This window comes from Pezoporus wallicus, unplaced genomic scaffold (genome assembly GCF_028554395.1).
Source record: "Pezoporus wallicus isolate ANWC-B61680 ecotype Strahan unplaced genomic scaffold, APGP_CSIRO_Pwel_v1 contig_13006, whole genome shotgun sequence".
Lineage (NCBI taxonomy): Eukaryota > Metazoa > Chordata > Aves > Psittaciformes > Psittacidae > Pezoporus > Pezoporus wallicus.
Window position 1 is genome coordinate 1 of NW_026638875.1, and position 27,864 is coordinate 27,864.

The following is a 27,864-nucleotide window of genomic DNA, read 5'->3' on the forward strand; positions in this document are numbered from 1 at the left end:
CTTCCCTTTGTTGCTGTAAAAGGAAATTAAGTCAGTACAGCATGAATTACATTTCTGTGGAAGCAAGATTCTGCAGTGTGAATTCTTTTGAAATCAGTTACATTTATTCTAAACTGTCAACCCATCAATCCATGTGCTATAATGCTTGGGAGAGTAGCACATCTTTTATATGTAGCCATGGATCCTGCTTTAAGCTCAAGACTTAGTTCAGGCACAGCTCAAAATGGAGGGGAGCCCTGGTTGTATGTAAAATTGCTTCTTATGCTCCTTTAAAAACTCACCCAGAGCTGGGAGTAGATGGGTGCTAATGATCCTTCTGCCTTTTGTTTGTAGCCATCTTACCACAAATGGTCACCTGTCTTTTGTAGTAGTAATGTTGCTGGTTAGGAAACAGAAGCTGTACTGGGAAATACCTATTCCTGGACTTCTGCCAGAAGTGTCCCTAACCATCTCTACTAGCATGTGCTGTGGGTCTGACCTATTGATCCTGGTTTATCACTCGGAGGTTTTTTTGAGCTGATTTGCAGAGGATTCAAGCCCCAGCTTCAGTCCTAATTGTGGGTGCTCCTGAAAATCAGCCTCCAAGCCTATCCAAACTACACACCCAGAGGCAGATGCTCCTTCTGGAAAAGCTGCCTGAGTGAGGTCTTTCCCATAGACACCTTGCCCATGAGCAGAATGGCAAGAACTGAAGCCGAGGAGCTCCTGACTACCTCGCTGAGGCCCCAGAGTGAGCTCACCCACCTCTTTCCCTGCTTTTCTTAGTGCCATCATGCTGTACAAGCCCTCAGGAGTCTCCTCACTCAGCTCTAAAGAAGGCTGTTGTAGTCAAGTTTGAGAGCCAACATTAAGTCTTGAAGATCGCCTGGAGCACATGAAACGTGCAGAATGAAATGAGGCCCCAGTTGTCACCTGATTAGTGGTCCTTGGAGAACAAGCCTGTACGTATGTGCCAGACAGCCCTGTGAGGAACATGTCAGTGATCATGAGGAGGTAGTTGTTCAGCACAGACTACTTAGGTGTTGAAATCATTTCTAAGCACCCTAGTGAATGCCTTGGGATTTCATGATTTCATACAAGCCTGGGATGAGGTGAGACGTCCAACACTGAGGCTGCTCAAACCAGACCTTCCCAAACTACAGCCCTCTAAAGATGACTTTGCATCAAGATTTAAGTCTTTTCTTACACAAGGGCTGGCCGGAGCTTATGGCGTTCCAAAGTGGCAGCACCACTTTGGGTGGTCATGGCTCGTGGCTGCTGTTGGTACCATCACAACAGCACCAGCCCTGATGCTGTTCAAGAGGAGGGTGTGTTGGTTCATCAGTTATTTTGTGTTGATGATCTGCAGGGGCTCCTCAGGATGCAGGTACAAACAGATACCACAGAGTGCTCCAGAATCCATCTGCACCCCTGTGATTAAAAGAAAACCAGCAGTAAGTGGGGAAAAGGAACATCCTTCCGAAGTCAGAGCATGTGGGTAATGCAAGCATGACACAAACACCCTCCCACGGGCTGCAGCTCCTACAAGAAGAGCAAGTAGCTGCTGAGCACCAGCACGTCAGTACAAGAGGGAGATAGTTTAAGTGCTGACACAGATTTGGCTGACAAACATGGTGCTGGCACATTGTCTCCTTTGAAACAGCAAACACACTGCTGCAAAATCCCTCTGTGGTGCTGTGTGCGTCCCTGTGTGCTGTGTTCCTAGCTGCCAGGGACTTCACCCTGTGCAGCACTGCAGTTCCTGCGCAATGGCTGGACAAGTTGTCAAGTCTCAGAGGGAAAAGTTTAGTCCCCTGCCTGCTTTGAAACAGCTGGCTCATGTAATGCTTGTCCTACTCCTTCTCAGCCCTAAAAGAACCCCAAACCAAGCAGGATGCAAACTGCAGTGAATGTTTTCATTGAGTGCTGTCCAAAAAACAAGTATTTTTGAAGTTTATTCCAGTTAAAATGGCTATCTTGTGATTCCAGGTGACCTGGCAATGTCCATGGGGCAGAGGTCTTTGGTGATGCTGGCATAGACCCTTTCAGAGCAGAGGGCTGGGCAATAGACTCCTAAATTAATCTGTTTTGTTGTTTTCTCCACCACCACTCCCGATGTTCTTAAAACCACATAAATAATGGGATTATTCCTTGCAGTTCCAGGAGCAGAGATATTTTGTCCTGACCTGCAGCTTCCTGCCTGCCCTGACAGAAGGCTGCTTTCCTGCTTCCATCTCTCTACAGCCAAGGAGTAGCTTATCTCAGAAGATGGAATTGTGCTGCAGGAATGGGGCTAGGTTTTGGTAGGGTGAGGAGGACACACACATATGTGAGCGAATTGAATTTGCCGGTCTGGCCACTTGAGTCCTGGGCTGGTTTTATGTCCAGGAGTTACTCAGGCGAAAACAAGCCAAAACAGGCTCAGGAGAGACCTTAGGGCAGCTTCCAATACCTAAAGGGGCCAACAAGACATCTGGAGAGGGACTTTTGACAAGGGCCTGTAGGGACAGAACAAGGGCTTTAACCTGCCAGAGGTGAGATTGAGATGAGATCTTAGGCAGAAGTTCTTCCCTGTGAGGGTGTTGAGGCCCTGGCACAGGGTGCCCAGAGAGGCTGTGGCTGCCCCATCCCTGGCAGTGTTCAAGGCCAGGCTGGACGGGGCTTGGAGCAGCCTGGTCCAGTGGAAGGTGTCCCTGCCCGTGGGAGGGGTTGGAACTGGATGGGCTTTGAGGTCACTTCCAACCCGAACCATTCTATGATTCTATGACATAAAATGACTGGTCCACTTTCCACCTCTCAGGGGCTCTTGTCCACAGTTGTATGTGCCAGCTGCAACTCACATCCCACATCTCTTGCTGCCTGCAGCACAGTGTGATGCAGTGCTTTGGGAGAAACTGTGCTTCCCTGCTGGGGCTTGTCCAGCCTGCAAACGAGGTGGAAGGCTTAGCAAGCTGGGATGCATTTACGTGTCCCCATGTTACACCCTTCCTGCAATCCCATCTGCAGATAAAACCACATCCCAAAGTGGTTACTCCATGCACCAGGACATGCTTTGCAGGCCGCTCCAGCATGGGTGGCTGATGGTGCCATTGGGGTCCCTGCCCTTGCTGCCTTTTGGGGCATCTTTGCTGCTCTAACTCCACTCCCAGGACCATAAGATAATTAAGGGGTTGGAGCAGCTGTCATGTAAGAAGAGGCTGACAGAGATGGGACTGTTTAGCTTGAAAAAAATGAAGGCTTAGGCGGGTTCTTATCCATGGCTGGTGGGGGGTGAAGAAGGCAGCAGCAGATGCTCCTCAATGGTGCCCAGTGAAAGACCAAGTGCAAAGTAAAGCTGAAATACAGAGATTAGACTTGAACTTCAGAGAAGCTTCCTCTGTGAGGGTGGTTAAGCACTGGCAGGTTGGCCAGAGAAGTTCAGGCATCTCCACCCTTGGAGATACTCAAAATCCAACCAGAGGTGGTCCCAGGCTCTAGCTGACCCTGCTTTCAGCAGCAGGGAGTAGATGAGAGATGAGCATTTCCAAAGGTGCCTACCCACCTTAACTATTCTGTGAGTCTTTGATCTGTGTGTGCCTCAGTGATGAGATGAGCACCAAGAGGTGCCAGATCTTTATGGAAGGGGTTTTGAAAACCCAGTTCAGCTGTGTGAGGTCTGTCCCCAGTTCACTGGATCCCTGCTTGGGCTTGGGTGCTGTGGTGTTTTCCCACCACAGGTACAGAAGACAGAAGAAACCAGGGCTGCCTGTGCCAAGCATCCCAACCAATTAGCCTCAGTGTAGCCACCTAGTGTCACCTGGGGTGGTGTTTCCAATGCCCAGCACCCAAATTTTGGCAACACTTGGCTGGGCTGTGGGGCAGGGATGCACCCGGGTGATGTCAGAAATCAGTTATACCCCATGAGACCCACCACCACCCTCAAGCCTGCTGCACTGACCCCCAGCTTCCCCTGCCCCTGGGCAGTGGGGGCAAAGAAACACCTGCACAACAATGCCGTCACTCATTAAAGGTTTGGTTTATTTCTGGTTTAAATCAAAATTAGTTGCTCTCTGTAATTACATTATATATAGATTTATAGAGACATTATAGAAAAGAATTTTTTGCTTTTTTTCTGCAAAAATCTGTAAATAAAAAATAAACAATCAAACAAAAACAAAAGGTCGCAGCTTGTGACTGTGGGTCTGGCTGTCCTTCTGCTCCTCCTGCCCCTGCCCTCCATGGCACTTCCCAGCAGACCAGGAAAGGCTCTGGGCTGGGGCCCCATCTCACTAACATTCCCCACAGCCACAGCCAGGGAGGGACAGGAGCATGTGGAGCTGGAAAGAAGAAACGCCAGAAGAATATATTAATATCTCGTATCTCATTTTATTGAAGTCTGGGGACTCCGAGTGGCAAAGGGCAGCAGTCCCCATGGCCCAGGCAAAACAAACAGCATGGTTTCCCCAAAGTGCAGCTCCAGAAATCTGGTAGTCTCCATGCTGCTTCAAAAGCCAACAAGGGGGGCAGGACAGGTGGGTGCCCGGTGTGGTTTAAATAGCAATCAGAGGGTGGGATGTGCAGCGAGTACTCCCCTGCCATGGGTGCTCCATTAGTGTGTGGCTGCAGCAAGCTGCCATGTGGGTGACACTATGGTGCACTGCCGGGAGCGGAATGGGCCAGGCAGCCCCAGCCTGTGCCAGGCTGGTGCCCAGCAGTGCCTTGGCCCTCAAGGGATGGCAGAGGGGTTGCATGGTGTCTCAGAAAGCTGTGCTGGCCATGCTGGCTGGGGCAAAGATCCGCGGGAGGCTGTCCAGGGTCTCCTCCAGCTGCCGGTGAGCTGATCTGCCATCTTCCCCTGCAAGCACATGCTGTGGTCAGGGAAGCAGGCCCCGGAAGCTCTGTCCTATTCCCATACCCAGCCACCTTCCTTGGCCTTTCCAGGGAAACGTGGCTAATGTCAGGCAGAGCTGAGCCTGCATGCTAAAAGCCCACAGAGTGGAGAGCTCTCTTGTCCTCCTTAGTACACTCTTGGGCAGGTCCCAGCTGGGATCTGGCTCAAAAAGCCCCCAGCGCTCCTGATGGGGATGTTGCACATCCTGTTCTTCAGCTGCCTGCCCTACCCCTGCCCACATGGAGGAGGGATTAAGGATCACCCATGGGCTGCGGGAGAGCCTGGCTTGGGAGAAAGAGGCCAGGGCTTGGGGCTCTGCCAGCTCCAGCATCTCAGACAGCCATGCACATCTGCATACATCTTGTAGGCCCCTTCCAGTACCTAAAGGAGCTACAAGAAATCTGAAGAGGGACTTTTGACAAGAGCCTGTAGGGAGAGGACAAGGGGGAATGGCTTTAACCTGCCAGAGGGGAGACTGAGATGAGATCTCGGGAGGAAGTTCTTCCCTGTGAGGGTGGTGAGTCCCTGGCACAGGTTGCCCAGAGAAGCTGTGGCTGCCCCATCCCTGGCAGTGTTCAAGGCCAGATTGGATGGGGCTTGGAGCAACCTGGTCTAGTGGAAGGTGTCCCTGCCCATCACAGGGGGTTGGAACTGGATGAGCTTTGAGGTCCCTTTGAACCCAAACCAGGCTGTGATTCTATGATTCCCTGGACCAGGGATCCCAAGAGCTTCCCCAGGCACACACAGGGATGCATCCATCCATCCATGCTACAAGCTGGCTGTAGTCAGCACCCCCACCCACAGCAGCCATCCCCAGCAAGGTGTGGTGACATGGACAGTCTTCTGGGACATGGGACATGAGGCTTCTACGTGTGCTAGGTGCCACGGGGATGGCCTATGTGAACAGCCAATACACACAGAATCCAAACATGACATGGCTGACAGGCTCTAAGACAGAGACATTCGTGAGCAAAGCGGCCAGAGTGGGACAGGGGATGAGGACAGCTCATGTGTCCCAACCTGTGCAGCAGCTGCCGCGACCTGGAGGCCTAGAAACCCACTCAGATGGTTCTCTCAGTGCCATCTAGCAAATAACAAATGAAAACCAGGCTTAGTGCTCCATGGCCACAGCAGCCTGGCCCTCGCTGCCCACTGCCATCTTGCTGTTGCCTGGCAGAACTTGGGGCACAATGAGCCAGGATGCGTGGGGTAGGCAGCAACTAGCCCAAGACACCCTTCTCCCATGGGCTCTGCTGGCACCAGGAGATTCCACTTGGGATAACATGAGTGGGAAGGGAGCAGGGAGGAGCAGCAGGACACTCACCACACAGCATCAGGCTCTGCTTGGCTGCCTCCCGCACAGGCTCCTTGTCAGTTTGGCACAAGTAAACCAGCTGCTCAATGCTTTCCTTGGCCTGCAGGAGAAGGGACAAGGGGTTCAGTGTGTCTGGCAGCAGGGACACAGCAGAGGGGAAGGCAGCACAGGGAGCTGCAGCCCCATGGTGCAGGAAAATCCTGGTCCTGTTCCTTCCCTCCCCACATCCCTGCCTGCCCTGCCCCTGCTTGCTTCTCCAGCATATGTGGGGCAGCCCCAGCTCCTCTTCTCAAGGGAGCTGGTGTGTCTGAAGCCACTGGCCACATGCAATTCCTCTTGCTCCGGAGGATGCAGCTCCGCTGCCTGCTCCCTGCATCACTCTCACCTTCAGGCAGCCCAGCGCTGCACACCCTGCCACGCGCGTCTGCACCTCCTCATCCTCCAGCTGCTCCAGGTAGCACACAAGGGCCTGGAGGGAACATGGGGGTCAGTGCCACCACCCTGCAGAGCCAGGGGTCAGCACCCACCTCATCCCACCTCATCCTTAGCTACTCCAGCACATACCCGTTGTCGGAAGCGGGGGTTCTCTGCCAGGCTACGGAGCTGGGCCGACACGGCGCTCACCACCTTGCTGTTGCCCTCCACAATGAGCAGGCTCAATGCCTTCAGTCCCTCCTTCTTGAGGCGGCCTTCCGGCATGCGCTTCAGGGCACGCAGCACCACGTCCTGGTCGTCCGAGTTGAGGTTCTGTGCCAGCATCACTGTGGGGAACCATGGGCTGAGCTGAGGTGTGGGGAGCCCAGCTGCACTGCCCCTCTGCCACAGGGAACCCAGCTCAGGCAACCCTGCACCCATGCCTGATAGAGCTGACCCCACACAGAGTGCCAACACATGGGGGCACCCAAGCCAAGGTGCTGCAGATCTACAGCAAGCGCCTAGGGTGCTCAGGAAGGCAGCACGGATGTGGGCCATGCACTGGATCAGAACTTGTCCATCCCAAGGATGGCAGAGCCTCTGGGGGATGCCCCAAGGCCACCATGGTGGTACTGCAGGGTGATCCCCTGTGGTGATGCTCCAGCACCCCATAGAATTATGGGGTAGTTCAAGTTGGAAGGGACCTTCAAAGCTCATCTAGCCCAATCCCCTTGCAGTGAGCAGGGATATCCTCAACATCCTCATACCAGGGTCTAGGGAGCATGAGAGGGCACCCACCTTCCTCTGCCAGCTCCATCATGTAGGTGTCAAGCACCAGGGTGCCAAGCGACTCGAAGTGGCTCCAGTACTGGAAGATAGTGACCTGCTCACCCTGGGCACTGCCGGGCCGCCGGGGCAGCCGCCGATTCAGCACATCTTCCACTAGTTTCACACAAACTGCAGGAAAGGGCTGGGCTCAGGATGTGCAGCAGCCATGGCCACCCCTCAGGGCTCCTGGCACCCATAGGCCCTCACACATGGTCACTGTGTGGGGCTGGTAACTCCCCAAACACCTCTGTGCTCACCAGCATCAGCCAGGCCAGGGTGCTGCTCATTGATGGGTGCTGCGTACTGCGTGCTGAGCACCTGCAGGAACCGCTCCACAGGGCAGGAGTAGACGTTGGGGGCCTCCACGCAGCAGTCCCAGAGGGGCAGCACACCCTCCTTTCGCGTTGAGAACTGCACCACTGCAGGGACAGGTGCTGTCAAACATCCCAGGACACCACACTACATGCAGCCCCAGTGCGGTCCCCGCGGCTGTGTGGCTTTACCTTCAGTGGCAGAGGCAGCTGTTCCCGCTCGCTCCTCTGTGAGCTGGCACACGATCTCCAGAACCTGCGCCTCCTGCAGCAGCCTGTCCAGGGCGTACATCTCCTGGCACCGCAGGGGACCAAAGGTGCCCAGTTTCTGCAAGGCACAGCCAAAATGGGGACCTCATGGACAGAGCTCACCACATGCTGCAGCAAGACACCCCTCAAAGGGGAACTCACAGCCCACACCAGATCTTCCATCCCCAGCACATCTGCCCCTGTGCTCACCAGCAGCAGGCGGTTGCAGTTGTTGAGGTGAAGCACCAGGGCCTTATCCAGGAACTCATTGCCAGTGCTCAGGGGATCAGTGCTGGCCTCAGAGCCACTGCACATGCTGGTGTCATCGGCACCAGTCTCACCAGCGCTGGGGGCCCTGCTGCTGCGCTGCGTTCTGCCAGCCCTCCTGCAAGCCAGGGAGAGATGGAGGCAGAGATCAGAATGGGAAACCTGGGCCTGGGATGGTCTAAATGTGCTTGGCCACTCAGGCAAAGCTGGGCATCCCCCATCCCAACTGCCCCAGGGCTGCATCCTGCCCTGCGCCGCATCCCAAGACCCTGCTGTGCACCTCTCATCTTGGAGAGGCTCTTCCTCAGAGCCCTCGGAATCCTCCATGTCCGAGGTGTTGAGGAAGCTGAAGCTCTCCAGTGCGTGCTCCACTGTCAGGCTGATGCTGGAGGCCCGGCTGAGGAAGACACCTTGCTTCTGCTGCAGAGGAAGGCATGTCGGGGTCAGATCCTGGGTCGTCAGCCAGACAACCCCACCTTCCGCATCCCCATGCATCACCATCAGGTATCACGGAATCACAGCCCGGTTGAGGTTGGAAGGGACCTTAAAGCTCATCCAGTTCCAACCCCCTGCCACGGACACAGACACCTTCCCCTAGACCAGGTTGCTCCAAGCCCTGTCCAGCCTGGCCTTGAACACTGCCAGGGATGGGGCAGCCACAGCTTCTCTGGGCAACCTGTGCAGGGCCTCAGCACCCTCACAGGGAAGAACTTCTGCCTAAGAGCTCATCTCAGTCTCCCCTCTGTCAGGTTAAAGCCATTCCCCCTTGTCGTTTCCCTACAGCCCCTTGTCCAAAGCCCCTCTGCAGCTTTCTGACAGCAAAATGGCCCTGTTCCCATTATCCTTTGGGATTGCCATCAGAGGTGGTTCCATCGCCCTTGTCTCCAGGCACTGCCAGCCCTGTCCCCAGTCCCCAGGCACTGCCAGCCAGGACGAGCCTGTCCCCGCTTGCCCGGGTGCTGCAGGGAGCTCCTCACCAGCAGCATCTCCTCCAGGTGCTTGAGCTCCCGTTCAAGGGGATGCAGCTCTGGGAACTGCCCCCGATAGTCATCCAGGGCCGAGCCCAGGAGGCTGATGGCCTCCTCCAGACCGGAATCCACCACCTTCCCCCGGGGCACCTCAGGGACACTGGCGGGCAGCGGTGTGGTTGTCACTGGGCTCTCATCCGTGGACGCTTGTGCTGGTGCCATGGGGACACCAGCGCTGCAGCTGCCCCATGCTGGCGCCTGGCTCTGCACTGGCTTGGCCTCGCTGGTGGTGGCCCATGCCACAGAGGCACAAGGCTTGGCCTCAGCACCCCTGTCATGTGCTGGTGCCACCACTGCCACTGAGGCACCAGGGACAGGGTCCACGTCCTGCTCAGCAGTCCCCATGTCCTGTGGGCTGGGTCCGAGCTCCCAGGGGCTCTCTGCAGCCTTGGCCTCCATTGTGGTGTCCCCACTGGCCTCACTGATGTGGCTCAGAGTCCGGGAGTAGGGCACATGGCCATTGGCCACCGCTTCCTTCCTGTGGCTGCCTGGCTCCTCTGGCTGGCTCTCAGCAGTGGGAATGCTGGCCCCAGTGCCAGGCTCAGCCTCTTGCGGCTCCTGGGAGAAGGAAATCTCGATGGCGGGTGCCGAGGCCTGCAGCTCTGGCTGCACTATGGGCTTATGCACAGCGTGGCGGGCACTGCCAGGCAGCTGCGGGCTGGAGGAGTCGTCTGAGGACTCAGAGGAGATGGACCAGGCCGTGCCGTTCTCCAGCTCCTCCTGGCGCCGCAGCATGTTCTGGGGAGGGGGAAAATGGTGTAAGGCAAGACCTTTCTGATCCTCCATCTGCCTTCCCTTCAACCGCGGGCACTCTGGCTCTGCCGGCATGGCTGGATGGCAGACCACGGCTGCCTCTTCCAGCCCCACATCTCACCCTGCATCAGCGGTGACTCCAGCTCCACACACCCAGCCACATACCCTATTGAGCCCTGGGGTGCCAGTGGCTTCCTGGCATGGTGAGCAGCTCCAGCATGGCCATGATGGGATGGAACACTTGGAGCCAAGGCCACTACCCATCACGGCTGCAAGGATGGCAACTGCTGCAGTGCCAGCTCATGGTGGACAGCACTGGCATCACGCTAATGTCATGCCAGTGATCACAGAATCACAGCATCAACTAGATTAGAAAAGAGCTGAACCAGTGCCATGCCAACAGCATGTTAGCATCACACAAGCACCATGACAGCATCATGCTGGTGCCATGCCAGCACTGTCACACCAGCACCATTACAGCACACCAATGCCACCAGTGCAGGGACACGGACAAGCCTTCTACTCTCTAGTGCCCAGAGACAGAAGCAGGGCCAGCCTGTGCAGCCCAGGCTCCCCTAACTTGGGGACTGGCTCCCTTGGAACAGCCAGAGCCCATCCTGGTAGGATCAGGTCTCTGGGCATCAGTGAAGGCTGGTGAGTAGGAGATAAGGAGCAACTACAGCTACTGCAGGATGGGCACAGCACTGGCTATGCTACGGGCCAGCTCCAGCCCTCGCACTTACACGGCCCTGCTGCGGCCATCTCCCGAGCTCGTCTGAGGAGACATCGCCGCAGGAGCAGCTTTGAGACAGCTTCTCGAAGAGTGTCTCCTGAAAGATGTCCAGCAAGGACCAACCATGCTTGTCGACCACCCGCCCAGGGCTCTCGGGCTGAGAGAAGAGGAGCTGTGAACACGGAAGGAGCAGGCACTGGTGCCAGGGTGCCCTGGCTGGATCACTAGAGAGGAGCCGCCCACCCCTGCATCACCCACTGGGATATAGCCTGGTCACATCCCCACGCAGACCCCTCCATGGGCACCTCACTGAGCAGCCCTCAGCCCTACACTTACATAGAAAGCCTGTTCCCGCAGGGATGGCGTGTCAGGCGGGCTCTGGTTGTAAGTGGAGAATCTCTTGTTCACTGTGGAGGCCTTGTTGACGGTGCTGGCTGCTGAGGGCTGGTCGTCCTTGTCGAAGGGGCTGAGGAGGAGATCAGGGAGGTGAGGGTTGTGTGCCATCCTTGGTGAGGCTGCTCTACAGCAAGCAGTCCTCCAGGACCCCATCCAGCCCACCTCTGATTTTCCATAATTGCAGCCCAGTTTTGGGATGTGAGAGAGCCCTAGGCAGGCCACCTCTTTTCATACCGTGCCAGGCATCCCAAAGCCTGCCATGTGCCACCAGCAATCCCTGCTGAGATACTCACTTCCAGGTCACCTCCAGGCTGAGTTTGAGGGTGCCCAAGTCATTGATATCCACAGCTACTACCTGGGGTAGAGCTGTAAAGAGGTCCTTGGTCTCACAGGACACATTGCCCACCACAACATGGTTGGCCAGGCTCTTTAGCTCCGTCACCTGGAGAAGGAAAAGGAGGAGAGGAAGAGACAAGTCATGGGCTCTGTTTTATACATGCTGTTTGCATCCATGTGTTGTGCCAGGATTCACCACCACCAGATGTCCTCCTCCCACCCCAGATGGGCTGAGGTTGAGGTGAGGTCCTGGAGGGAAGCCCTGCAGGGTGATAGCTGGCCCACATCATTCCTTGCCCCCTTCTGCACGGTACCTTGATGGAGAGGAACTCGGTGACAAGGGGCAAGAAAACCATTTCCTCGCTGTCCCACACCTGCTTGCTGTTCACCTCAATGCGGCCACGCAGCTTCCACCTCTGCCGTCCGTACTTCATGAAGATCTGGGGGTGCAGGGGCATAAGAATGGGGGAGACACATCACTGGGGTGATGGGTGCTCTCTGTGTGTCCCCAGGCATGGCCAGAGAGCCATGCTACCCAGCAATGCCCTGCAATATGCCCTTCACACCAGCGCCCACCTATGCCCCCCAGACATCCCAAGGACCACAGGGAAAGAGAAGAGCAGATCCCAACCCATACAGTCCCACCAACCTCATACTGGTCACCAGCACAAAGCCGGGCAAAGCCTGCAAGTCCTGCAAGAGAAGGTAGAGGGGCATGAGCAGGCAGCAGGCAGGCAGGCAGTGGGCCAGGAATGGAGTGGGGCACGTTACCTTTCATCCGGACATGGAACTCTCCCAGGTGGCTCTCCAGCTCATTCTCCAACAGACACATGTTCTAGGGACAGAAGGATAGGCAGCACCCATCAGCAGCCACCCATGGGACCCAGCACCCTGCCAGCCCAGCCCAGCACTATCTTACCTCCGTGTACTCCTTGTAGCCCTTGCTGGCCTCGGCCAGGCTCTCACGTGCCTCCCGGCTGCCCGGTGAGCCAGTGCTGTAAGCCTTGACCATGTTGTGGGCTCCATCACGGAGCCGCCGTTGGATGCAATAAGCCTCATAGAGCTCATCTATCTGCAAGGACAAGCCCGAGCTGTGGTGATGGGCAGGGCAGGGAGCACAGCATGGCCATCCCAGTGCTGCACCAAGGTGAACCTGGTCCCTACCTCTCACCTTACTAGCATGAAACTCCAGGCGACGCAGGAAGCGCTCGATTGACTTCACTTGCTGGAAAAGCAGAGGAGATGATGTGAGCAGCAGCACAACCCCTCCACAGAGGAGCTGCAGGCCAGGATGGGCCCTGCTGCCTGTGCTGTAGCTGGAACAGGTCCTGGCCTCCTGGCCTCCTGCCCTGCCTGGCAGTGAGCAGAGGCTGTGCTTGCACCCGTGTGCTGCAGCATCCTCCAGCCTTCTCTACTCCAGAGGGTCACCCAGGATACAATCCAGGCTCCAGGGTGCTCTTCTCCCATCTTCAGAGCTAATCCAGTCTCAGCACTCACGAGCAACAACTTCCGCTTGCAAGAAGCAGGTTACAAGCCCCTGCCTGCCTCTGCTCCATCCCTGCCCAGACCCACCATGCCCATAGAGCCCCATCACACCCCACAGGCTACAGAGCAGTGCAAGCAGAGAGGGGCTGGCAGTAGCACATCCTGACTGTTAGGATGGGGGAGAGAAAGGGGAGTGGGTACTGATCCCTCTTACCTTATCCAGATCGTAGAGAAAGCCCTGGAGGAGAGAGGAGAGGGATAAGATGCAGCACAAAGCCAGTTCTGCCCATCCAAGGAGACGCAGCACGTTGCACCCACCACCCATAGCATGTCCAGCACCCAGTCAGGGCTGGGGAGTGCATGACAGTAGGACAGCCCTAAAACAGAGCCCAGACTGGCCCCTAACATCTCCACAGAAGGGATACAGATGGACCATGAGCTGCCCTGGCTGTGTCCATCATCTGCCCAAAGCAGCATGCCCTATAAGGGTCTTCCCAAGCAACACTCACCAGGCGTGAATTCCTCTTGGACTCACGGATCTGGGTGCTGAGCTTCTCCAGTTCCAGCTGGTGCACCTCCAGGTAGGCTCTGGGGGCAACCACACCATGGGGTCATGCTGGGGTGTCATGTTCAGGGATCTTGTCACCCACTGCCCACACCAACCCACCATGACTGGCCCTGCATCCTCACTCCCTGCTGCAGCACTCAGGCAAGGGAGCCCATGTGTGCCGCTACATGGGATGTGGTGGGATGTGGGACCCCACACAGCTCTAGGACTGCACCCAGAAGACCTGGCACGTCCCTGCCTGGTGAGAGTAGAGAGCTGCCAACCCCAAGTCACATGGCAGGCTGTCCCCGTGGTCCTCAGGAGCTCCCTGCCTCCTACTACCCAGCCATAGGGAGCCACAGCACTTACGTCAGGCCCTTCTTGAGAGCTTCGTACACCTCGTCCAGGCGGTTGGGCTGAGGCACCTTGGGTGGTGGGGATTTGTGGGACATTGAGAACATCCTACTGACCCTGGAGCCAGTCTTGCGGGAGATGGTAGGGGTGAAGGGCGAGAGGTTCCTGAGGAGAGAGGCAGGCAAATGGGGGTGGCTGGGGTTAGCACACAGCACCGGGGTCCTCCTTGGTGCCCCAGCCTGCTGAGCACCTTGTCTCAAGACAAGAAGGAGGTTTGGGATGGAGGCCAGGTTGCCCAGATCTGCCTGCCTCTCCCAGGACTCTTGGTCTAACCAGTGGGACTGGGTGAGACAGGGCCGTGAGGCTGGGCAGTGCAGCCTGCATAGCCAGCATGCCTGCAACCCCCCCAGTGCATTGGCTGCCCCAAAGCCATGGAAGGACAAGGAGAAACCCCACAGAAAAGCTGGCAGTGGTGAAGAGCAGAGAGGTCAGACTGTCCCAGCAGGATCCAAGACGCAGGCTATGGGGTAGTCTCTGAGAGGTGTGGGGGTGCCAGGTTGGGAGGAGCAAAAACAAATGGAGCTGGGAGCAGCTGGAGCCGGGCTGTGTGCCCAGAGTGCCCGTGGAGACACCTTCAGCCCTGGCCACCCTCTGAAGGGGCCATGTTATGCTCCAACCCAGCACTCCAGGTTGCCAGACCTATGCAGATGTTCCCTGCAGTGCGTGCACTGTGACAGGGTGACACATGCCACCATCAGCTTGTTGACCTGCTACGACATGCTCCCAGGGACAGGCAAGGATGCCAGTGGGTGGCAGCACAGGAGCATCCTGCAGACAGGCAGCCCTGGCACCCCATCACACAGTGCAGGACGTGGGGCAGGGATATCCTCACGGATGCTACACCTCTACAGATGTCACCAAACTCGCAGCACAGAGCTGCCCACTAAAGGATGCCGACCCAGCACTGGGCCCCAAACACCACCCTTCCTGCCTTGTGCAACGGAGTCACTCCCAGCCCAGCAAGCAACTCCCCGCTCCAACCAACTCTTCCATTCTTTCTCCCAATGCATGGGAGCCCAGGAGACACCATGGACTCCTCAGCTCCCAGCCCTGGACTGGACCTCCCATCCTGTGCTGCTCTTTGCAGGAGGAGCCACAAGAGTTCACCGAATCACTGGTGGGGGGGAAATTAATATCTTGGTCTCTTCCCAAGCCAATGGGTACTTACTGGCTTGATTTCCACCTTCCCTCCTCATTTCTGTTCTCCAGGGCTCCAAAGGCATCACCCATAAACATCTGCCCACTAGCCACTTAATCCCTCTTCCCTGTCTCCAAGCAGGCCCCTCTGGCAGCTACAGATCTAGTGATGTGCTGGTGGTCTGGAAAGTGTCACTTGGCCCTGAGGCTGGACAGAACCTGAGGACAGGAGCCAAGCAGGACTGGAAGTCTGCTCCTAGGCAGGGGGAGGCTCTAGCTGGGCTTGTGCCCACCCAGTGAAGGTGCCCATAGGCTGGTAAGGCAGCATGACACTGCTTTCCCCAGCCAGTGGGTGCACTGGGAGGTAAAAAGGCTGGCTGGGTGCTAGGAGAAGGGATTAAAAGCATTAAAATGCCACAGTCCTGCAACCCAAAGCCATGGAACACCCCTCTCTCAAGAACCACTGCGAGAGAATAGCCAGGAGCTAGAGATGGTGCAGAGGAGGGTGGTGGGGATAAGCAGTGTGTGGGATGATTCTCACCAATGTGAGGTTCAGCAGAGAGGAGGAGGAGGAGGAAGGGGATGGTGGGACCATAACATGATCAGTGGCCAGACAGGATGAGGAAGGACCGGCTGCTCCTGGCAATGCAGCTGATGGGCAGCCAATAAAACCTTTCAGCAACAGGTTTGAAGTGACCTGGAGGAACCTCTGATTCCCACCAGCACTCAAACCCCAACCCGGCCACTGCAGAATGTTCAGGCCATCAAGACACAATGCTTCAGAGGCACCTCAGCTCCTTCACTGCATCATTAAACATGATGAGATGGTCACAGAGAGGCTCTTCAAAGCTGGTAGTGAGCTACACTGCCCCTCTGTGCTCTGGTGGTGTGGGCTGCAGGGTCCTCACCAGCCTGGGACACAGTACAGTGGAGGGTTCAGGTGATGGGCTCTCCCTCCTGTTTGACCTCGATGCTCATTGCAGCCCCCACCATGCAACATCCCCTGGGTACCACAAGGGTCCCTTGAGGAAGACGCCAGGACAGCAGGTTGGGAAGGTGCCTTGGATGCACAGCAGGTCCCACCACCTCCCCCTGCCCAAGCCTGTCCCCATCTCTATACCTCATGTTAGGCAGCATGAGCATCCATCTCCTACCTGAAGGGCCGGTCAGCTGTTGAGTTCACTCCAGCAAAGGACTGGCTCCTATTGATCTTGGCGATGAGGACTCGGCGCTGCGGGCGCACAGACAGTGACATCGTTGAGTGTGACCTGGAGGGCCTCCCTGGGGGCAGAAGAAAGGGGTGTCACCAGCAGCAGAGTGGGGAAACACACACAAGCACCCATGGGCTGGGAGCCCTCCCTCCTGCTCAGCCCAGGGACCCTGCTGGTGGCACTGACGGGACCTTGCTGTTCCTAAGTGACACTACAGGTGCCCTGCCTTGGGTGAAGCAGGGCTGTGAACACTGTGAGCACTCAGCAAGGACAGACAGGGCCCTGCGCAACATGGTCTAGTGTGAGGCACCTCTGCCCGTGGTAGGGGGTTGGAACTAGATTATCTTCAGGTTCTTTCTGACACAAACCATTCTGTGATTCTACGATTCTGGGTCCCAGGTGGGCCCCATGGGAGCCACAGGAAGGCTGATGCCTAACGCCTTCCATGGCCCTTCCCAGACATAAACACGGCAAACTCTCTGCTGTGGCCCTGCCAAACCCCTGCCTGCTAGACACCTCGTCCCATGTCCCGCTGTCGCCTGTGCCACCCGCAGCAGGGGCAGGAAGGGTGTGGGGCTGGATCCGCCTGCCTAGCCCTTCACTGTCTCCACGCTCACTTCCAGTGAGACTTCAGCAACCAGGAGGGAAGCCCATGGACAACAAAGTGCTTTGGAAAGTCCCCAGCCTTGCTAGGAGCTCTGTGTCAGGAAGGAAACGCCAAGCCATTCCCTACCAGACCCTGGAAAGGCCACACAGGCAGCACGTGTCCAGCCCCATGGCTGCTGCAGCCCTGCCCTCTGCTCCTGGTGCTGCCAGAGACCCAGCCAGGCTCCCTGCAGTCACTGCTGGTGCCTGCATGCCTCTGCCATGGCCAAGACCCATCAGATTTCTGAGCCTTGGGGCCTGGACCTGGCTGCCACCTTCTGCTCCTCTCTGGGGAGAACCCCCTGCAGTCCTTCATCCAGCTCTGGGGCAACACTACACGAAGGACATGGAGCTGTTGGAGTGAGTCCAGAGGAGGCCACAGAGATGCTGTGAGGGCTGGAGCAGCTCTGCTCTGGAGACAGGCTGAGAGAGCTGGGCTGGTTCAGCCTGCTGAAGAGAAGGCTCCTTAAGGGGAGACCTTAGAGCAGCTCCAGTGCCTAAAGGCGCTACAAGAAACCTGGAGAGGGGCTTTGGACAAGGGCCTGTAGGGACAGGACAAGGGGGAATGGCTTTAACCTGACAGAGGGGACACTGAGATGAGCTCTTGGGCAGAAGTTTTTCCCTGTGAGGGTGGTGAGGCCCTGGCACAGGGTGCCCAGAGAAGCTGTGGCTGCCCCATCCCTGGCAGTGTTCAAGGCCAGCTTGGATGGGGCTTGGAGCAACCTGGTCTAGTGGAGGGTGTCCCTGCCTTTGGCAGGGGGGGTGGAATTGGATGAGCTTTAAGGTCCCTTTCAACCTAAACCGGGCTGTGATTCTGTGATCACAGGGAGCATTCCTGCAGGCCAAAGCCCAAAGCAAGAGCAGGGGGATTGGGAATCCTCCTGGCCCTGCCACCCCCAGCAGTGCCAGCTGGGCACATGGAGGAGCCCATTCCACAGGGCTTGACACCCACTCAGTCCCTTTGTCCCTGCCAACCTCCTAAAGCCAAGTTGCGGGCCTGGGAGCCAGGAGCTGACAGGTATGATCCCACACTGTGACCGGCAGTCACATAACATGCCAGGGAAGTTCAGGCAGGGTGCTCAGACACACAGCATCCCAGCTGCCCACCCCAGCATGGCCAGCAATGAGGCCCAGCCCTAGTAGCACCAGGGACCACACAGGGATGCAGGCATTGCCCTGCATCCCACTGCTATCCCCATTCCTTCCTCTGGCACAACAGGAATAAGCCCAACTCAAGTCAGGACAGACCTGCTCAGCTGCTGGTGGGCACTGCTCTGGTGCTGTGCTACTCAGTGTCCTCCAGCCATGCTGTCACCTCCCTGCACACCAGTCTGGGACAGGCATTCACAGCACCCAGGATGAGCCAGGGGTCTGGAGTCAAAGCCAACCACCACCAAGAACCTCTATCCCAGCAGAACTGGGATTCAGCAGATCCATCTAGATCTTCCTTGGCACTCGAGTCCTAGCACAGCACCAAGGAGCTGCTTGGTGTGTCCCACTGCCTTGGTGTTATCCTGGTGCTAGTCCATCTAGTTTCCAGGACAACGCTGTCCCAGTTAAGCTCATTATAAGAAGCTGTAATCCCTGGCAGCCAAACTGACCTGCAGGGCCTGGGCAGATTACCCTCTGCAGGGCTCTTTAATCTGCTCCCCACTGAGCGAGCAAGGCCTGTGGCACCGGTGCTTGTGGCCGCAGCTGGGCCAACCATCTATAGGGAAAGGAAAGCACCCACCACCCCTGAGACCATGCGCTCCACAAGTGGAGCAGGTCAGAGCTCCTACAGGGTGAGCACAGCCCTGCCAGACCATTCTTCTCCAATCCATGTTACAGTCTGGGGACACAGAGGGCTCAAAAGAGGGAGCCCACACAGGGCAAAAGGATATGAGAGCATCACAGGGTATCTCAGGGGGACAAGGATGCTGGAGGGGCTGCAAGGGACCAATGCCCCTGCACAGCTCCACAGGAGAGCCAGAGCAATCCCCAGCCACTCACCCAGGCACCTTGGAGGCTGGGTTGTGCTCCAAGGCCGCCGGGGCTCCTGGGCTGGCACAGGAAGCAGTGCCATGAGCCTGCTCACAGGACCCCACTCTCCCCCAAACACCCCCCAAACCCCACCAGCAGCCGGTGAATGCAGACCTGAGTCCGCAGCAAGAGATGGCACAGCCCAGTGCCAGGTCCTGCGAGCACCAGCCTATCTCCACAGCACCCTGCAATCCCTGGTCAGCACCCTGCAGCTCAACCCCTGTGTCAGAACCCCAAAGCCCTTTCCAGAAGGAGAACACAGGCAGGCAGGAGCTGGGTGCCAGAGGGCAGCGCTGCCTGCATGAGGCAGGGTATGCAGGCTGTGGGGTCTCCACTACTGGCACGCTGGGCTCATAGTGGAGGGAAAAACCCCGGCATGGTGCATTCCTGACATTACCAAGATAAGAGGTACCTGGTACGGGCAGCACAGCCATTCCCATGGTAAGCAGAGCCTGGGGTACACTTGGAAGGGGCTGCTGACCACCATGTCTCACCCAGGCTTACCGGGAAGCTGGCACTGCACACAGCACTGGCACAGTCATGTCCCTGCCATGTGCTGAGCCCCAAACACATCCCTCCCTCTCCTGAGAAAGAGCTCCATAGGTCTTGCCCCAAATGTCCAGTCCCTGCTACCCCCACCACCCTCAGACCTTAATTAGGACCTTGGTGCTAACAAAGCTGCCTCCCAACCAAGCTTTTCACCTTGCTGTGCCTGCGCTGCAATCCCAGGAATCCGGCTGTTTGTGCGTGCTCGGCCAGCGCTGCCTGTGGGCACTGGCCAGGAGGACAGAGCAGCACCCAGATGTGGGCAACTGGATGGGCAGCACGGCACAGGGTGCTGGAGCCCACCCCGGGGCTCCCCAAGCCCGGCTGCCGGCTCCCTCCTCTCTCCTACTCCTGGTTCTCTGGAGATGATTGGGATCCTAAGAATGCTGGTCGGAGTGGTGGAGGGGGCAGTCCGACCGGCTGGGTTGGTCCCAGCTGGTTTCTGTTTCCGACACTCAGACACCAGCCTCAGGTCGCTATGGCGGGTTTATCAACACTGCCCTGGTCGGAGACACCCCAGACTGGCTCCCCCTGAGCCTCCGGCCTCAGCCCTGGGACCAGCATCTCCAGTAATATCACTCACCGAAGGACAACAATGCATGGGATGGCCAAACCACCACCCCTGACCCCGGGAAGCAACGCCCACAACCAGCCAGCAGCACCCCAAGAGAGGCTGGGCTGTTGTCCCCACACTGATGGGCCTGTGGCCACCTCCCCAGCCACAGTGAGGTACCAGTGTACCCAGTGAGGACACAGCACAGCAGCCATGGGCTGGTCTATCCTGCCTGCGGTGTCTGTGTCAAGCTGGGGTCCCACCACCCCACACCAGCAGCATGATCCTTGGGTGAGCCTTGGGCGCATGGTCAGGATGACCTCGGGAGCCTGTGAATTTGTCCTGCGGCACAGCCCGGCCACTGCATCCGTGTTTGCACAGCTGTGTCCCCACTGCCCTGACCCAGGCCCCCTGCCAGCCCTTTCCGGCCCCAGGACAGCGCTTGGCCAGCTCTTGGTGTGGGCTGAAGCAGCTCTTCCCTCCCACCACCTCTCATCCCTCCTGGGCATGCAGGACACAAGCATCCAGGGACACACGCCATGGTCACAGGGAGCCTGGGAGCCACCTTTTCCCTGACCTCCTCACACTCTGCCTCTCCTCCAGGCAGACATCCTCCAGGGCCGGCTGAGGAGGGGGACTGGGGATTTTGGGGAATGGGATGAGTCAGTGAAGGGAATCCCAGCTCCTTGTTACTCACCCAGGAGAGAAACTCCCGGCCATAAAGTTGCAGCCCCAACCAGAGCAGGGGATGGTGGTTTGGGGGCTGGAGGGGTACTGGGGCCATGGCAGCAGAATCCACCCTCACAGCTGTGGGAGGCCACTGGCTCCTTGGGCCAAGTGGGAGGGCGGCAGGAAAGGGAAGGAGCTGCGAATGGGAAGAATTGGAGGAAGTGCTTATTTACCCCACGGAGTATCCCTGAGGAAGGGCAGGGCATGGCGCAGGCAGACACTCACAGCCACCTCTCCGCCTCCCACCCCACCACCCATCCCATGGGATCCCATTAACAGACAGAGTAGTCTGCAAGCCCCAAACTGTGACCCAAGGACATGGCCACTGCTGGAGCTGGGGGATTCCCCAGTGCCTTGTTGAGCTCAAGCCCTGTTTTCTAGGACAGCTCCTGAGAACCAGCCCAGGACGACCATGGTCCCAGTGAAATGCGTCCCCCACGACCAAAGGCACAGATCAAGCACCCAGCCAGGATCCAATGGCTTTGGAGGCCCTACCAGATGGGACTGCAGCCTCACACGGGGACAAGACCCTTCTCCTGAGTGGGCTGTGACCCCTCTCATAGACGCTGAGATCCTCTGGAAGGGTCCTGGGGTTGGCATAACCTTGCGAAGGTCCCACATTCCACCTTCACCCCTGCCTGCTCACCTCAGGGGGCTCTGCTGGGTACCAGTAGCTTCCCCTCCACAAATCCTACCTGGGCAATTTGGTCCCTGTATATGAAAGCCATCCCAGGATCCCCCATTCTGCCCAGTTTCCTTGGGAATACCATGCTGGGGATGCTCAACATGGAGCCAGGCTGTTTGTCTTCATTAGCGTGGCCACACATAAGACATGGGAGCACAAGGGGGAGAAAACTGATTTGATGCTGTGGTATTGGGGGTGCTTTGCATCCGTGGGGGCTAGGCATCCGTGGGGGCCAGGCATCCGTGGCCCCTCTCCTGCCTTGAGATGCAGAGCCTGGGCCCTACCCTGCCATGGACACCCCTGCACTGCATCCTGCAGTGACAACCACGTCCCTTGCAGGTGGTGGGTACCCACATCCTTGGCGCCCCTGGCAGGGAGAGCTCTCCTCCTGAGGAAGCTGCTCACCCTAAAAAACCCACACCCCCAGCCCAGCTGCGTCACAACCAGGGGTCCCCAGATGCCCCGCGCTTGCTGGGAAGCTCCGTACCTTTGGGTTTGCCATTCATAGCGGGCTGCGGCAGCAGGTCCCTCTCGGGCTGGGGTCAGCGTCCCGCCTGCCTCTCTCTCATGCCGTCCGTCCGCCCATGTGCAGAGCCCCCCCGGGCTGTCTCCTCCCACACTTCCCCTGCCCAGTGGCTGACATCACTGCCAAGCGCCGCAACTCCAGACGGGAATCAGGGATGGGAGGACAGAGGACGGGAGGGATGGATGCCTGTCCCCCTTGGAGGGAGGGGCGTCCACTGGCACTGGCTGCTCCAGAAAAGTGGCACCCTGTGGTTCCCCATCCTTCCCTTCCCACCACCCCACTGGGGAAACTGAGGCACGGGGGCAAGGCTGGGGACCACCCTGTAGGTCACTGCGGTGCAAACTCTCCCCCACCCCCTCTCCAGGTTGCTTTAAAGCAGAGTGAAGAGCAGGGCTGCTGTCAGACCCCGGGATGGGGGGATACAAGACTGCCGTGGCTTTGCTGTGAGTTTTCCATGGCATTTCATCCCCCTGGCACACCCACGGGAAACCTGTAACACTGGGAAAAGGGTTTCCTTGCTCAGATGTCCCCAGATTGTGTCATCAGGGTCTCCAAAGCCTTGGAGGGGCTGGCTTCAGCCAGGACTTTCTCGCAGGGCATTTCAAAATGCTGAGTGCCATTCCCACATGGAACCAAGGGTGTTACATGACCCAGGGGGTGCAGCTCACATGAGGCAGCATGGCAAAGCCACCTGCCCTCCATGCCAACCCATCAGCCCCTCCCAGCCCCACAGCTCTCTGTTTAGGGCACAGGGATGCCCTAAGCAACCAGGGGACTTTGTGGCACAGATGTCACCGCCCTCCAACACTATTGGTCCCCGTACAGGTCCCAGTCCTGGGGTACCCAGGCCTGTCACCCCCTCCAGCTCAGATGCAGGAGGCTGGAGCAGCCAACTCCATGCAGGCTGGGACCAGCTGCCGTCACCACGTCACTGGAGCAGGAAGAGCCACCTCCCTCCATGCTCCTTTCCTGTTTGCTGCTGCTTTTAGAGTGAGGTCAGGCCAGGTTCAAGAGGAAAAGCACTTCGGCAGAGGCTTGGGGGTGCTCACAGAGATGGGGTGCTCCCAGACACAGTTATTCCCCTGCCTAGAGGGTGAGACAGCCATGCCGCTGCTCCCCCAGCCCAGAGCTGGTTCACTCCTCACTGGTCCCTGTGAAGTATGGGCCCAGCACACTGCAGGGGAGGAGTTGGTGCCTGCCTGGGGTCCCTTGTAGGGTGACATGGCTCCCCTGCCATGGGCACCCATGCATAGCCAGCCACAGTCAGGCTTGCCACCAAAGAGTGCTGTTCCCAGGACACCCTCTCTCCTGGTGCCTGGGTGGGTGCCTGAGTGGGTGCTCACATGGCTGCACACCACCAGCCTCATTGGGAGAGCACTGGGGAAGAGCTGGTGAGCTGCATCCAAGGAAAAAAACATATCAGCACTGGCAAAGGGCGGCATCTTGTCACCCACCTGCCTGCAGCCTCCATGCCAATGTCATAGAATCACAGACCAGTTTGGGGTGGAAGGGACCACAAAGTCCTAAACCCCCTGCCACGGGTGGGGACTCCTTCCACTAGACCAAGTTGCTCCAAGCCCTGCCCAAGCTGGCCTGTGTGTCATGGAGGGGAGCCAGAAGCCCAGCACACTGCAAAGCATGTTGTGAGGGGGACCCATCTCCACCCCAGCCTTCAAGAACTTACATGAAGACTGTGTCTCCTCCCTTGCCTGGTCAGGATGCATGCCCCTGCCTCTCCCCACTGATGGGAAGAGTCCCAACCCAGTGGCTGCCATGGGCAGGGAACCACCGCCCAGTTTTCCACCTCTTGCTGCTTCTCCTAGGGAAAAACAGTAATCCTGGCACTGACCAGCCTTCTGCAAAGCCTCTGCTGCAGCACCGGCCCATGCCAGCTCATTTGTTCTCATTAAAGGTTAACGAGAAAGCTCTGCTAAAGCTGCCAGAGCCGTGGCAGAGCTGTTCCTCAGTGCCATGAAGGGATGTCCAGGCTTCCCTACCAGTGGGGAAGCAGCTAACGGGGACTCTGCCTCTCCATAGCCCTGCCTGCAGCCCCAGTGCAGGCAGTGGATTCAAGTTGCATGGGACAGCACGACCCTGGCCATCACCCATGGGGAGACCATCAGGAACAGGCAGGAGGTCAGGGTTGTGTATTCAAAAGGTGCAGAGAGTGCTGGAGGAGGACATGGGCATTTAGCACCCAGCAGCCCCCTGCAGGGCCCTCAGCTGGGACACCCTGCCAAGGGAGGACAGAGGAAGGGCACGAGGTGTGGCAGCACTGCCAGGTCCTGGGCAGTAATAAAGTTAAATGAATATCCATGGCCTGGGTGGAGACAGAGAATGGATGAAGGGAAGGGGACAACTGGGTGCCAGTCACTCTCCCAACTGAGGGGACTTCTCTGGATAATCCACCACCTCTGGTGCCTGCCCCCACCTGTCCCATGCAGCAGAGATGTGGGTATAACACCCCAAGCACATGTTTTTTATGGTGTCCTCCATGTCGTGCCCCTCCTCTCACCAGGCCTGGGGAACTGCCCCAAGCATCCTAACTGTGACAGCTGAACATGCAAACAAAAACCTCCATGGGCAGCCGTGCTTGGATATGCATGTTCCAGCCATGCAGAAGGAAAATCCAGGCACCCCAGAAGGACATTCCCACTTCCCTGCCCTCTCTGGGGCTCAGGACTCGTGTCCCTGAGACCCCACATCCTGCCAGCACTGACTCCTGGGGAGGTTCCCCAACAGCTTCCTGGTGGCCCCAGGACTACCAGCACCAAGGCTGTGTCCACCCACCCCAGGAAGAAGCCACCACCAGCCCCAGGAGTACACTCCCCTGCTGGCACCAGCACCAGAGACCAAGATGATGTGGATGCTAATTCAGGCTGTTCATGGACAAGCACAACACGCACATGCGTGTGTGACTGGTAACGTCACTGCAGCTGGGAATGTGGCATGGCGGGGCACAGGCAGCCTCAGCGGGTGCACGGTGGGCAGAAGTCACTGATGGCCAAAAGCAGGTGGGGAGGTGAGTGCCAGCACATGGGCACCAGGCTGGTGAGGAGCCAAATTGCTCCTGGCCAAGGCAGAGACCTAGGAGAGGGCACAAGGTGACAATTCTGTCAAGAGGACAGAATCCCAGACTGATTTGGGTAGGAAGGGACCTTAAAGCTCATCCAGTTCCAACCCCTGCCACAGACAGGGACACCTTCTGCTAGACCAGGTTGCCCAGAGCCACATTTAGCCTGGCCTGGGATGTCTCCAGGGATGAGGCATCCACCACCTCTCTGGGCAAGCTGGGCCAGTGTTTTACCACCCCTAATGTACAAAATTTCTTCCCCACCTCCAGCCTGAATCTCCCTCTTTCAGTTTAAAACCCTCAGCCCTTGTCCTGTCACAACAGGCCCTGCTATAATGTCTCCCCCGAAAAAGACCCACCGCCGTGGCTTGAAGTAGAACCACTATGAATGACCAAGTGACTTGGGGCCAGGCAAGAGCCATTCATGGTCTGGGAAAGCCAGGTCCTAGAGCTGCAGTTGTTCATCCTGCACCACAGGGCTGCAGCTGACCTCTGACTTTTTTTGCAGAAAGCAGCAAAGCAGCTCCAAAACCTCCTGGCAGCCCAATGCCACAGATCCTGTGTGGAGTTCTGTCCACAGGGTTGATGCCCCGAGGGCTGGAGAAGGACCAGCCCTTGTGCCAAGTCAGGCTCAATCCCAGTGGGGCTGGCACCACGGCAGCCGGCAGCATCCCTTGCCATCCAGGCACCAGGGCCACAGCAGCCTCCAGCCCTCCCCCTTCATAGCATCCCCACATGGCAGCAGAAATAGAAGCAATATAAATGGCAGCCCTATAAATAAACCCAAGCACGAGGCAGTGAGCTCGTCCCAGCCTGGCAGTAGCCTCAACCCATGCTGAGCCAGGCCTTGAGCTGCCTGCGCTGTTCCCTGGGGACCCCAAACGCCAGCTCCCTTCACACGATGGGTCTGCCAGGTCCTGTCCTCTAAGTCAGAGCCATGGCAGGAGCTCCAGTGCCCACTGAGCCATGGCCCCTTGTGCAGGCTGGAGCTCAGCGTGGTGGCATCCCTGTGAGACGTCCCTGTGCCACTGCTCAGCTCTTCTTGGGGTAGCAGCAGGCACCGGACGGTGCTTGACCCAGGCACCCCACAGCAACACAGACTACAAAGCTCCTGAGTGCTGGCCAGGAGTCTCAGGCAGGGTTTGGGAACAGATGCCCCCACCCTGACCACTGTCCCTGCTGCAGATTAACAGTTATCCCCCCGACTGCAGCCTAACACCCACATCATTGTTGCCCATCCCAGCACCCCTGTCCCTGCCCTGCCCATGGCTGCCACATTCCCACTTTAGCCCCATCATCTTGTGTCCTCCTTGGGGGCTCAGTTGCTACCACACCAGTTCCCACCACAGCTCTGGGGGGGCTGTGGTGACGCACTGGGGACCTCCACCCACCGATAACAGGCAACGCTGCTGACGCCCAGCCCTGCGGTGCCTTGTTTTGCGTGGCGTCATAGCATGACACCCCAGCCCTGCTTGGGGACACAGCAAGGCTGCTCCTCAGCCACCAGCCAGGAGCTAAGTCCTTGGCTAACACAGGGTTTACAGGAAGGTCAAGTCTTCCCAGTGGCCCCTGTAGTCTCCTTTGGAAATCCGGCAAAGCTAAAACCCACTGAGGCTGTTTGCAAGCCCTGGGATGGCTGGAGGTGCAGCAGGGAAGGAGTTAATGGTGTGAGGCCTTCCCAAGCACTTCTTGGCAGGCTGAGGAGGGCTGGGAGATAGAAGGATCCGGCCAGCAACAAAGCAAGATCTGTCTCATTAATTCCTCTGAGCATTCCTCCCTCTGTCACCCAGGAGGAGGAGGCAGCAGGCAGCTGACACCGAGCACCCAGGTCCCTCAGGAGACCCCCCACCCTGGGGTCCTGTCACCCCGCAGGGGCGATGGCGGGGAGATGGATGCAGCCTCTCCCCTGCGACTTTTGGCTCTGGCGTCGGGCAGACGCTCGGGCACGGCCCTACATGGACACGGGCAGCTTCCCCTTGCCCAGCATTCCGGAGGGATACGAGGAGGGCAGGGCACGGCTCCTCTGCAAACAACCGGCCCCATCCCAAACCCATGAGCAGAGCAGTGAGCCCCGGACAGGGGCTAGGCGAGACGCGGGGCGACACTGGGCGTGGGATTGTGTGACATTGGGTGGGGGATGCTCGCCTCGATATCCCGGTTCCTTCTCCGGGTGCATCCGGGCCCTGCAGCAGGGTGCGGAGCTGCCCTTGGAGCCGCAGGGCGACGGGTCGGAGCAGGGGAGCCCCTCGGCCACGTCCCCGTCCCCACTCTCCCGCTGTCACCGAGCTGTGGGTGCCCACCCGGGGCTGGTGGCAGGCGGCGGCGGTGGCAGCTGCGACCTGGTCCCCCCGCCCCAGGGCGTAACCCCGATAACCAGCCTCGCTCCCCACTGACCCCACTGTGACCGGTGTCCCCCCGGCGGCGCGGAGGTGCCGCTGTCACTCACATGTTCCAGGAGAGGCGGGGGACGAGGCGCGGGGCGAGAGCGGTCCTGGCTCGGTGCATCCCCTTTGTTCCACTCCCATGGACGGGAGCAAGCGGGGAGCTCGTGCAGGCTCTTGGCAGCGCCCACCCCGGCTCTCTCCATGGAAACGCGGGAGCCATGTGATTTCGGCAGGAAACCACGGAGCAGCCAGCGCCAATGGCGGCTGCATGGCCGGGAGCGCCTCCCTCCCGAGGAGACAGGGCCGACACTGCCATTGCCGACATCTACATCGCCGACATCGACATCACTGACACCGCCTTTGCCGATACCGCCATTGCTGACCCCGCCACCGCCATGGCCATGCAGGGGTCCCATCCCCAACATCCC

General features: G+C 58.1%; 1 protein-coding gene across 1 annotated transcript; it reads right to left on the reverse strand.

Moving 5' to 3' along the window:
* Positions 1–3,975: 3,975 nt before the first annotated feature.
* On the reverse strand, positions 3,976–27,654 carry RIPOR1 (RHO family interacting cell polarization regulator 1). Its single transcript, XM_057412915.1, is given in 23 exon segments — positions 3,976–4,813; positions 6,174–6,264; positions 6,550–6,633; positions 6,729–6,925; positions 7,377–7,535; positions 7,664–7,825; positions 7,910–8,045; positions 8,177–8,351; positions 8,514–8,653; positions 9,211–9,999; positions 11,084–11,213; positions 11,437–11,585; positions 11,794–11,919; positions 12,129–12,172; positions 12,251–12,314; positions 12,399–12,551; positions 12,651–12,704; positions 13,179–13,202; positions 13,474–13,552; positions 13,881–14,030; positions 16,217–16,343; positions 27,499–27,585; positions 27,588–27,654. Coding segments are annotated over 23 exon segments (3,270 nt in total). The 5' UTR covers positions 27,640–27,654; the 3' UTR covers positions 3,976–4,715.
* Positions 27,655–27,864: the final 210 nt, after the last annotated feature.